The following is a 12,241-nucleotide window of genomic DNA, read 5'->3' as shown; positions in this document are numbered from 1 at the left end:
CCCCTCCAACACACACAGTTGTCTCTTCCATCTTAGAAGCAGGAAGTCTAATAGAGCTGTCAATAGTGATATTTCACTGCTTCTAATTCCAGTCCCCTTTTTTAAAGCTGTATCGCTAAATATATAGAGGAAATGCCTTACTTTTCCTAATTCCAAATTTTTTTTGTTCTTGTAAAATTTAAGACTTCTATTGATTCATGAGTTTTTTATATATTTTTTTTAAATCTTTCATTGATTCAAATATTGTTAATGAACTTCTGTTTGGTAATAAACCAAATGCAAATTCTTACTGTAGTTTTTTTCCCCTTGTATAGCTATGTGATGATGATGCCTTTCAAGCGGCAAGCTCTGGTTGAATTTGAGGACACAGAATTTTCAAAGAAGTGTGTGACATTTGCTATTGAGGAACCAGTCTACATAGCAGGACAACAGGCATATTTCAACTACTCCACAAGCAAACGGATTACCAGACCAGCAAACACTGAAGATCCATCTGGTGGGAATAAAGTCCTTCTACTTTCTATCCAAAATCCCCTTTATCCAATCACAGTGGTAAGTCTGAGTAATAAACTGAGAAATTGCAGACTTTAAACGGGTTATCCAGGAATAGAAAAACAGAGCTCCTTTCTTTCAAAAATGCTCCCTGTCTGTCTCCAGGTTGGTTGTGATTCTGCAGCTCAGTTCCATTGAAGTGAATAGAGCCAAGTTATAAAACTGCACACAACCTGGAGACAGACGGGGAGCTGTTTTTGAAAGAAATTAGTTGTGTTTTTCTATTCCTTGATAAGGGCAGGGTCACACAGGGCGCATCCGCAGCATATTTCATGCTGTGTATAGGTTTCGGACTGGTAGCTCTGTGTGTCTGCTCGTAGTAGCAGATTTCCCACTGTAGAAATCTGCCGCTACAAGCAGACACGAAAAGCTACCCAGCTGAAGCTGGGAGATAGCTCTGCAGTCTCTCTGTGACTGCCATTGGTGCATCTGCAGCGTGAAATACACTCCGGATGTACCTGTGTTACCCTGCCCTAAAGGGGGAATATATCAATGTATTTACACAGCTTTTGTGTTGGTGATTTGTGCAAAAATGTTATCAAAATGAAATCAAATTTGCTTTCACTTTTGCATTGGTAGCTAATTTATTAAAGGCAACAATTTTAAAATTCTTGCAAATTTTTGCACAGTCTCACTCCAGCCTGGACCACACTTTGAAACTAATGGATCTAAGCTTTTAAGCTGTTTATAAAGACTGCATGATATAAGCACAGGCAAACAGCAGGAAAAATAATTTGATTTACACAATGATAAATTCCCCTCTTAGTCTTGGAAGCTGCATTAGATTATTATATATATATATATTTTTTTTTTATGTAAGTAAATCAATACGGTTATTTCTAATAACATTATGAGTACACATGCAGAAATGTACATTCTGTAACCTGAAACGTTTATGTAATTTATATTTCTATTAACGTGACATAAATCAATCTCTTTCTTCTAGGATGTTCTTTATTCTGTCTGCAATCCTGTAGGAAAAGTGGAACGCATAGTTATTTTTAAGAGGAATGGAATCCAAGCCATGGTGGAATATCCTTTTATAGCAGTGGTGATCAATCTGACACATTATTGGGGCCTCAGATGTAGCCGTGGGTCAAGAATCAGATCTATGTACACAGACGAGCTGCATGCAATGGAAAAATTGTGGTCTGTGTTTTTAACCATATTTGTTTTGCCATAAGACTTGGAAAAAGAAGAAACAGCTGATACAAAACGGGTCTTCTGAGATCTGTTCTTGTTTGAAGCAAAATATCTATGAAGAGTGCAAGGTAGATAGGGAAAATAGACCATCGATTCCAGGTGCTACGAGCTTAAACATCAGAGTCACGAAATTTCTTGTAAAAGATTAACATGTGGATCAGTTATATTGTTTAAAAAAAAAAAAAAACATTACAGATTGGATGATGCGTTTCGAGGGTATCTCTCTCTTCCTCAGATCAGCATAATCATACAACAGTTATCATAATGCTTAAATATAGTGTGAACTGGCGCCAAACAGAGTGTGGGAGTGGCCCAGTGGTCAAAGGTCATGTAAGGTAGCTTATACAATAGGTATACAGTGTCCTGTGAGCAGGTAACTACATGTGAAAATTAGTACAGTGACCCCCCCCCCCCCCCCCCGACACACGATAATTTCAACATACGATGGCCTCTCAGAGGCCATCGCATGTTGAAGGCAGCATCAACATACGATGCTTTTTTATGTCGGGGCCATCGCATAAAGTTATCCGGCAGCGCAGACTGCTTCAGCTGCTGCCGGATAGCCGTTTAAGGTGCCCCTTGTGGTCCAGTGATGGTCACCCCCTTTCCCTGGTGCTCCTTACCGTCCTGGGAGTTGTAGTTTTGCAACATCTTAAGTGGCACAGTTTGGAGACCACTATATGGTGGTCTCCAAACTGTGGCCCTCCAGATGTTGCAAAACTAAAATTCCCAGCATGCCCAGACAGTCAGGGATGCTGGGCGGTGTAGTTCTGCAATATCTGTCCCTGGACAGTCTGGGCATGTTTGGAGTTGTAGTTTTGCAAAATCTGGAGGGCTACAGTTTGGAGACCACTACTTAGCGGTCTCCAAATGGTTCTTCCCCAGTTGTTGCATATCTACTCCTAGCATGCCGGGAGTTGTAGTTTTGCAACAGCTGTAGGCACACTGGTTGGGAAACACTGAGCTAGAGTCTGTTTCCTAACTCAGTGATTCCAACCCGTGCCCTCCAGCTGTTGCACAACTACAACTCCCAGAATGCACTGACAGACCATACATGCTGGGATTTGTAGTTTAGCAACAGCTGGAGGCACACAGGTTGGAATCACTGAGCTAGAGTCTGTTTCCTAACTCAGTGGTTCCCCACCAGTGTGCCTACAGCTGTTGCAAAACTACAACTCCCAGCATGTACGGTCTGTCAGTGCATTCTGGGAGTTGAGTTTTGCAAAAGCTGAAGGTTTGGGGTGACCCCCCCCCCCCCCCCCCATGAGAATGTACAGGGTACATTCACATGGGCGGGGGTTTACAGTGGGCTTCCTTCTACAAATTTGAGCTGCGGCAAATTTTCCACCACAGCTGAAACTCCCAGCAGAAAACTCACCGTGAACCCCTCGCCTGTGTATATGTACCCCAAAACACACTACACTACACCAAAATAAAAAGTAAAACACTACATGCACACCCTTACACGTCCCCCCCCCCCCCCCCCCCCAAATAAAAATGAAAAATATCTCATATGGCAGTTTTTCCTAAACGGAGCCTCCAGCTGTTGAAAAACAATTGACTGTCCTTGCAGGCTGGGAGTTTTGCAACAGCTGGAGGCACCCTGTTTGGGAAACACTGCTATAGGGTTTTGGTGGAGACAAGCCCCATCCTTGTATCCGGGTCCGCCCCTATTGCAAATTCCTAATTTAGGCCTCAAATACGCATGACGCTCTCTCACTTCAGAGCCCTGTCGTATTTCAAGGCAACAGGTTAGTGCAAATTGCGTTTCAAATTTTGGGGGGATTTTTCTTTTACCCCTTATGAAAAGGAAAATTTAGGGGCTACACCAGCATGTTAGTGTAAAAAAAAAATTTAAAAAATTTACACTAACATGCTGGTGTTGCCCCATACTTTTAATTTTCACTAGAGGTAAAAGGAGAAAAAGATCCCCAAAATTTGTAACATAATTTCTTCAGAGTACGGAAATACCCCATATGCGGGCATAAAATGCTCTGTGGATGAACTACATGGCTCAGGAGTGAGAGAGCGCCATGTACATTTGAGGCCTAAATTGGTGATTTGCACAGAGGTGGCTGATCGTTACAGCAGCTCTGACATGAACGCAAAAAAACAAACACCCACATGTGACGTCATTTTGGACATTACACCCCTCAAGGAACGTAACAAGGGGTAAAGTGAGCCTTAAAGGGGTACTCCACCCCTCGACATCTTATCCCCTATCCAAAGAATAGGGGATAAGATGTTTGATTGCGGGGGGTCCCGCCGCTGGGGAACCCTGCAATATAGCATGTGGCACTCACCTGTTTCTGCTCCGGAAGCGCTGGATGGTCTGGGTCCCGACCACGGGAACGGAAGCAGAAACAGGTGGGTGCCGCATGCTATATTGCGGGGGTCCCCAGCAGAGGGACCCCTGCGATCAGACATCTTATCCCCTATGCTTTTCCACCCTATCCCACAGGTCTTTGACACATTTTTCGTTAAAGTTAGACGTGAAAATTAAAAATTAGTTTTTTTTCCCTAAAATGTTGGTGCTACCCCAAATTTTTCATTTTCACAAGGGAGATAATAGGAAAAAACTTCCCAAAATTTGTAACCCCATTTCTTCAGAGTAAGGAAACACCCCATATGTGGATGTAAAGTGCTCCACGAGCGAACTACAATGCTCAGAAGAGATGGAGCGCCATTGGGCTTTTGAAGAGAGAATTAGGCTGGAATTGAAGGCCATGTGCATTTACAAACCCCCATGGTGCCAGAACAGTGGACCCCCCCCATATGTGACCCCATTTTGGAAACTACACCCCTCACGGAATGTAACAAGGGGTGCAGTGAGCATTTACACCCCACTGGTGTCTGACAGATTTTTTGAACAGAAGTCCTTTAAAAATGAAAAATTTTATTTTTCATTGGCACAGCCCACTTTTCCAAAGATCTGTCAAACGCCAGTAGGGTGTAAATGCTCATTGCACCCCTTATTACATTCTGTGAGGGATGTAGTTTCCAAAATGGTGTCACATGTGGGGGGCGTCCACTGTTCTGGCACCATGGGGGCTTTGTAAACGTACATGGCCCCCGACTTCCATTCCAACCAAATTCTCTCTCCAAAAGCCCAATGGCGCTCGTTCTCTTCTGAGCATTGTAATTCGCCCGCAGAGCGCTTTATATCCACATATGAGGTATTTCTATACTCAGAAGAAATGGGGTTACAAATTTTTGGGGGCTTTTTCTCCTATTACCCCTTGTGGAAATTAAAAATTTGGGGTAACACCAGCATTTTATTGAAAAATATATATTTTTATATTCTTATGTCCCATTTTAACGAATGTTCTTCAATCACCTGTGGGGTTTTAAGACTCCCTTTACCCCTTGTTATGTTCCTTGAGGGGTTTAGTTTCCAAAATAGTGTGCCATGTGTTTTTTTTTTTTTGTTTTTTTTTACTGTTCTGGCATCATGGAGGCTTACTAAATGCGACATGCAAGCAAAATTCTCTCTCCAAAAGTCCAATGTTGCTCCTTCCCTTCTGAGCCCTCTAATGCACCCACAGAGCACTTTACATCCACATATGAAGTATTTCCTTACTTGAGAGAAAATTAATTACAAGTTTTGGGGGGGTCTTTTTACCTTTTACTCCTTGTAAAAATAACAAAAAATGGGGCTACAATAACAAGTTAGTGTAAAAAAATTTAGATTTAGATTTTTCTTCTCCATTTTGCTGCTATTCCTGTGAAACACCTAAAGGGTTAACAAACTTTTTGAATGTCATTTTTAATACTTTTAGGGGTGCTGTTTTGATAATGGGGTCCATTATAGGGGATTTCCAACAAAAAGACCCTCATATTCACTTCAAAACTTGGTCCCAGAAAAATTCAGATTTTTAACTTTTTGTGAAAATTTTGAAAATTGCTGCTATACTTTGAAGCCCTCTGATGTCTTCAAAAAGTAACAACATGTCAACTTTATGATGCCGACATAAAGTTAACATATTTTTTTATTTTATTTGAATCAATATGTAATTTATTTGACATGTCCCTTTTCCTTAAAAGCAGAGTGCTTCAAAGTTAGAAAAATGCTACATTTAAAAATTATTCCTGAAGTTTTGGAATTTTTCACCAAGAAATTATGCAAGTATCGCCAAAATTTACCACTAACATAAAGTAGAATATGTCACAAAAAAACTATCTCTGAATCAAATTTATAAGTAAAAGCATTTCAGAGTTATTAATGCATAAAGGGATAGAGGTCAGATTTTAAAAAAATGCTCCCGTCCTTAGGGTCATAATGGGCCCAAAGGGTTTAAAGGGGTACTCCGGTGGAAAACGTTTTTTTTTTTTTTTTAAATCAACTGGTGGCAGAAAGTTAAACACATTTGTAAATTACTTTAAAAAAAATAAATATATACTATTAAAAAAATCTCAATCCTTCCAGTACTTATTAGCTGCTGAATACTACAGAGGAAATTCTTTTCTTTTTGGAACACAGAGCTCTCTGCTGAATCATGAGCACAGTGCTCTCTGCTGACATATCTGTCCATTTTAAGAACTGTCCAGAGTAGGAGAAAATCCCCATAGCAAACATATGCTGCTCTGGACAGTTCCTAAAATGGACAGGGATGTCAGCAGAGAGCACTGTGCTCGTGATGTGTTCCAAAAAGAAAATAATTTCCTGTGTAGTATTCAGCAGCTAATAAGTACTGGAAGGATTAAGATTTTTTTTATAGAAGTAATTTACAAATCTGTTCAACTTTCTGGCACCAGTTAATTTAAAGAAAAAAAGTTTTCCACCGGAGTACCCCTTGAAGTATACGTAAACAGGAATATATATATGGTGAAGGGTCATATTCACAAGTCGGACACTCTATTATGTATTGTTAACGGACGTTTAATAACGGGTGAAGTAACGGATGCTAACAGCTGAATAATTTCTGTCCAAATAACAGGCATATTCATCCGTTAAGACCCATTATAACATCCGTCATGTACGAACGTTTTAACACCTCTGCCTACAGACTCCCACAGCCAGGACTACTACTACTACTCCCATCATGGAACAGACTTGTTTCCATGATGGGAGTAGTAGTTTCCCGGCTGCGGGAGTCTGCAGACAGTTGGGGAGGCTACATTGGTGTTTTTACTACTACCCACATCATGGAACAGAGTCTGTTCCATGATGGGGGTTGTAGTACAGGGGCTGAGGGATTGACCGCACCGGGTCTCACTTCTGAGACCCAGTGCGATCAGAAGTTATTAAGCAGGGGAGCGGGCAGCATGGTCCGCAACCCTGCGATCACGATGTATTTTTTACTTTCATTTTTAAATTCCCCGCTGGGAGCCCTGAATGGCCGGTACTAAGGAGCCATTCAGGGATCCCAGCAGGGTTTTTAAAATGGACAGTGTGAGGGGACATATGTATATTAAAAGTGTTGTTGGGGGGGGGGGGGGCATAGAGCGCTAAATATCTAGCCCCCAGCCTATTAATAAAAATATGACCCCCGCCAGCGCATTTATATGTATACATCTATACCCCCGCCAGCGCATAATGTGGGCCCGCCAGCGCATTTGTCTTCATTTTCCATTGCAGCGCTATATGTGAATGGTATATCTATCAGAACGCATCCAGCAGCCGCCGGCCAGATGATCCTGACAGATATACTATTCATTTATAGCATCGGCGGCTGCATATGTATATAGATGTGCTGGGGGGGGGCAGACATATAGCGTTATCTGACCCCCACAGCGCATATATACATATATATATATGCAGCCGCCGCGCTATGAATGAATATCCCATATAGCGCTGCACAAATGCGCTCTATGTGACAAGTATATACTATTATACTATTCATTCATAGCGTGGTGGCTGTATATGTATATAGAAGCGCTGTGGGGGGGCAGATAACGCTATATGTCTGCCCCCCCCCCCCCAGCACATCTATATACATTTGCAGCCGCCGGCGCTATGAATGAATAGTATATCTATCAGGATCATCTGGCCGGCGGCTGCTGGATGCGTTCTGATAGATATACAATTCACATATAGCGCTGCAATGGAAAATGAAGACAAATGCGCCGGTGGGGTCACATTATGCGCTGGCGAGGGTATAGATATATACATATAAATGCGCTGGTGGGGGTCATATTTTTATGAATGCACTGGCGGGGGTCATATTTTTATTAATGCGCTGGCGGGGGTATATATTTTTATTAATGTGCTGGCGGGAGACATATTATAAATGCACTGGGGGGCTAGATAAATAGCGCTCTATGATCCCACCCAAACCCCCCCCCCCCCCCCCCCCCACACACACACACACACACAACACTTTTAATATACATATGTCCCCTGACATTGTCCATTTAAAAATTTTTAAAACCCCGCTGGGATCCCTGAATGGCTCCTCAGTACCGGTCATAGTGTGAAAGCACCATAAAATATAAAGGTATATTGAAGTATGGGACACAAAAGGTAAGGGTGTATACAGACAGCCCTCTAGAGTCCAATAATTAGCTACTATAATAATGGAGATGTTAATAAATATATAAATACTTCATGTAAAAATATGTATAATAATAAATATATGAAAATAATACACATATCGATAATATAAAAATTATGTGAAACTTGTATAAAACTGGGCATGTGCCAAAGACTAAATGTTACACATGGGAGGATCGCATGAAGGATTCGATGAGTTTGTTCAAGCCAAACCGAGTGGGAGTCTGCAACCTATAGATCCAGTAATTCTCTTTTTTCTCAGGGTACTGAATCTGCATGGGGGGTCTTTTGAGATGCTCTCTATAGGACTAATAGTAATGCAGCCAAAATCACGGTTGTGTTCAAGGGTGAGGTGTCTTGACACACTGTGCAATAGGAAACCGTGGGCAGTGTTACTTTGGTGTTTGTTAATTCGTTCACGTAGGCAGCGAATAGTGCGACCTACATATTGGAGTTTACGTGAGTATTCAAACACATATATAACATACTGTGAGGAGCAGTTAAGAAATGTCTTTATATCAAATTGTTCACTGGTTTTGTTGGAGATGAAGTGTTTGCTTTTATTGTTGATGTTGGTGCAAAACTTACATCTAGAAATCCCATATGAAAAAGAGCCTGTGGTGCTCAAAAAATTATTGGTATTGGAGGTGGTTGTTCTAAGTCTGCTTGGGTCTATTCTATTGCATAATGTCCATCCTCTTCTAAAAGTAACTGTGGGTTTTGGAGGTAGAATGTTGCATAAGTAGGATAGGCCAATATTTGCACATGATCCCTTTAATTTGTGTGTGTTCCTTTGTATACGTGGTGACAAAGTTAGAGGAACAGTCACGGTTGTTCGATTTATTGAGGGTAGTTTTAGTCAGACAATCTGCCTGTGTGTGAGTACATTTGAAGACAGGCTCTGTGATGGCTCTAGGATACTTTTTAGCCTTGAAGCGTGTATTGAGTGTGTTGCTCTGTTTTTTAAAATCTTCTAATGAAGAGCAATTCCTTCAGACACGTTTGAACAGGAATATTGGAAATAAGGTAAGGAATATTGGAAATAAATTTTTTGTAGTGGGAACCGAAGACATTATGATAGCTGTTGCTATCGTGTGCTTAAAGTGGTGCCTCCATCTTGAAATATGACCACGTCGAGAAACTCTGCATGATTATTTAAAACGTTTTGAGTAAATTATAAACCGTAGGTGTTTGTGTTAAGATCACTTAAAAATTCTTCCAGTTGGCACCGAGATCCTCCCCAAATAATAAATATCATTGATTAAAACTTTTAAAAAATATGCATTTGGAAAACATTTGATGGCAGTACACAACTTTCTCCTCAAAGAGTCCCACAAAAATATTTGCAAAACTGGGTGCTACTTTAGACCCCATGGTAGTGCCAGTGTGCTGGGTATAAATTGTAGGTCTTTGAGAATAAAGTGACATTGTGCCGAGGGTAGTTCAGGATTATTATGAAGAAAATGGGATTCCTCCTCTATCCCCAGGTTGTGGTCAATGACAGTATACAAAGAAGTTATGTCCATAGTCACAAGCAGACAAGCATTATTCCACACCACTGGTAATATGGATTGGATAAAGTCATTGGTGTCCCTTAAAAATGTCAGGCACATGACATATTTTTGTAGCAGGGTATCAGGGTAATGAGCTAAGTTGGAGGAGACTGAGTTGATCCCTGACACGATAGGACGGCCTGTTTTTTTTCCCTTAATCTTATGAACCTTTGGCACATAATAAAATAAAGGTAGTGCAGGCTCTGTAATTAATTGTCCCTTTCAGACTTGTTCAGTATTCCTTGGTTGTATCCTTCTGTTACCAACTTCTTGAGTTCAATAGTGTATTTTTCTGTGGGGTTGTAGGATAATGGGCTGTAATATTTGGTGTCCGACAGAAGTCTTTCTGCTTCGAAGATGTAGTCAGTGTTATTTAAAATCGCAATCCCTCCCCCTTTATCCGCGGGACGTATAACTATGTCCCGATTAACTGATAAGGTGTTGAGCGCCACAATTTCAGGTTTACTTAGGTTGGATTGATAGCTTGTTTTGAATCGGTCATTATTTTTAGAAATGGATTGAAGGTCATCAAGGGGGAAATTTTGTGATTGATAGTGTTCTCATCAGGAGAACGGCCTGCGGGAGTGTAAAATGGCTGTCCATGCCTGGAATCAGGTTTGGAAGGGAATGGTGTGGCATGGAGGGTGAGGAGGGAGTCTTCCAACACGTCTGTGCCTGAAGAGAATCTGCCAGAGGGAAGACGTGTGTGGAAATTATGGTTGTCCCTGAGGTCTTGAATGAAGTCCAATAGTTCCTGAGGCGGTGGGCCCTTTGGTGGGAGATGTGGTAATGCGTTTGTCAGTGGGGGCAGGAAAACCCACCGTATTGTGTGTACTGACGGAAGGATGGGGATGTAAATTGGTCTCAGATGGTCTGGAGGAGGTGGGTTTAGAAACGGTGTGTATCAAATTGAGAAAGTATAGGGGTCTGGGTTGAAAGTGATTTGTTGGTTTGGACATTGGGTTTAGTAGTGGGGGATCGGAATGTCCAGGTGTCCGGGTAAATGTCCGGGTGAAGAGAACGTTGATCACATATATTAACAAGCCCATATGTATATACATATAAAAACTTCTTTTGCAGAGGAGAAAGATGCTGCAGTGTTCCCAGAATGGAGAGAAGAACTGATTTGCTGTTAAGTGACAGCTATTGTGTATGATATGGCTAGACAGGTAGTTCAGTATACAGGCATCTCCTGCCTGGTCATAAGCCAAGGATTAGCAGCTGCATGTCAGGACCTACATTCATCTGGGGCTCAGGTCGCTCAGAAACCACACAAGGGATGTATGCTGCCCTTGGGACCAGAACTCGGTATCACTGCAGCATCATACTAAGGCTTAGCATGTCCCACCTGTAAAATACAACCAATGATTACTGTATGCAGCAAAGTTATACTATTCTGAAAGTTTTACTACAGTAAGAGTGCTAGCATTCAGGCTCAATTTGCTCAAAAAATGGTGTCCATGCCTGGTTTACCAGGAAGAGAGTGTGACTTTAAATATACTTAAAATATTGATGGAAAACTGATCAATAGGCAGAACAGGGTTAGTTAAAACTGTCTACCATATCTAGCAAGGCACACCAACAAATCTGACATATCTTTAGACTGTCTGGTCTAAGTTTACACTGTTGCTATTAGGATAAGTAATTCAAGAATTCCTGTGTGTTTTATGTGTATTCCCAGTCCTAGACAGACTCTTCCCTAAAACTACTACAAAAATTAGATTTCCAAGTGCAGCTACTCTGCTCACAGCTGCATTGGAGGCTCAGTTTGGAGCCTTTGTCATGGATGTATTACTTATAAGTAGCAGTGAAAAATAAGGGCATCTCAACTGAAAGCATTGAATCAAATTATAAGACAAAAGGGTCCGACAAGTGCTGGTGGTATCCATTGTGTAGAAAATCTGGCAGAATTTTTTTATTCTTTCGATCTGTTATAAATTTTCTTTTTCTACTTATATATTTCTACTTTAGTTTTCAAACATCATTAGTTAAGAAGTCTTTTTATCTAAGCTATTTTTATTTCATCAGTTACTAAGATTGATAACTTTGCAAGGTTTGATGTCCATTTCTTATTGTTTGACATTATCTCCTTCAGGGGATTGTTTATTGTGGGTTCATGCTTTTACCTGCGTCTTTGTTCCTTAACCCCATTGTACATTTGAGACAGTGCTTAGTGCCCAGAAGGCCAAAGCTGCACTGAATGGAGCAGACATTTATGCTGGATGCTGCACACTAAAAATAGAATATGCCAGGGTAAGTCTTGATCACTCTATTTCCTTACTGCTTCCGCAGCTGCAGTGACATTAACTACTTGTTTCATTGCTCACAGCCCACACGTCTCAATGTTATTCGGAATGACAATGATAGCTGGGATTACAGCAAACCCTACTTGAACAGGCGAGGTAGGAATTTCATAAAATTTGCTTGTTTCAGACAAGGG

General features: G+C 41.1%; 1 protein-coding gene across 2 annotated transcripts in view; it reads left to right on the top strand.

Moving 5' to 3' along the window:
* HNRNPLL (heterogeneous nuclear ribonucleoprotein L like) overlaps window positions 1–12,241 on the top strand; it is a 253,232-nt gene that overhangs the window by 187,356 nt on the left and 53,635 nt on the right. For both annotated transcript variants that reach the window (XM_056567440.1, XM_056567442.1), the window contains exons 3-6: window positions 315–552; window positions 1,499–1,586; window positions 11,960–12,054; window positions 12,131–12,203. In XM_056567440.1, the coding sequence (XP_056423415.1) occupies window positions 315–552; window positions 1,499–1,586; window positions 11,960–12,054; window positions 12,131–12,203 (494 nt within the window). The remainder of the gene's footprint in view (window positions 1–314; window positions 553–1,498; window positions 1,587–11,959; window positions 12,055–12,130; window positions 12,204–12,241) is intronic.

Source organism: Hyla sarda, chromosome 3 (genome assembly GCF_029499605.1).
Source record: "Hyla sarda isolate aHylSar1 chromosome 3, aHylSar1.hap1, whole genome shotgun sequence".
In the NCBI taxonomy this organism is placed as follows: Eukaryota; Metazoa; Chordata; class Amphibia; order Anura; family Hylidae; genus Hyla; species Hyla sarda.
The sequence above is the reverse complement of the archived record's forward strand: the minus strand, read 5'-3'. Positions and strand labels throughout refer to the sequence as shown.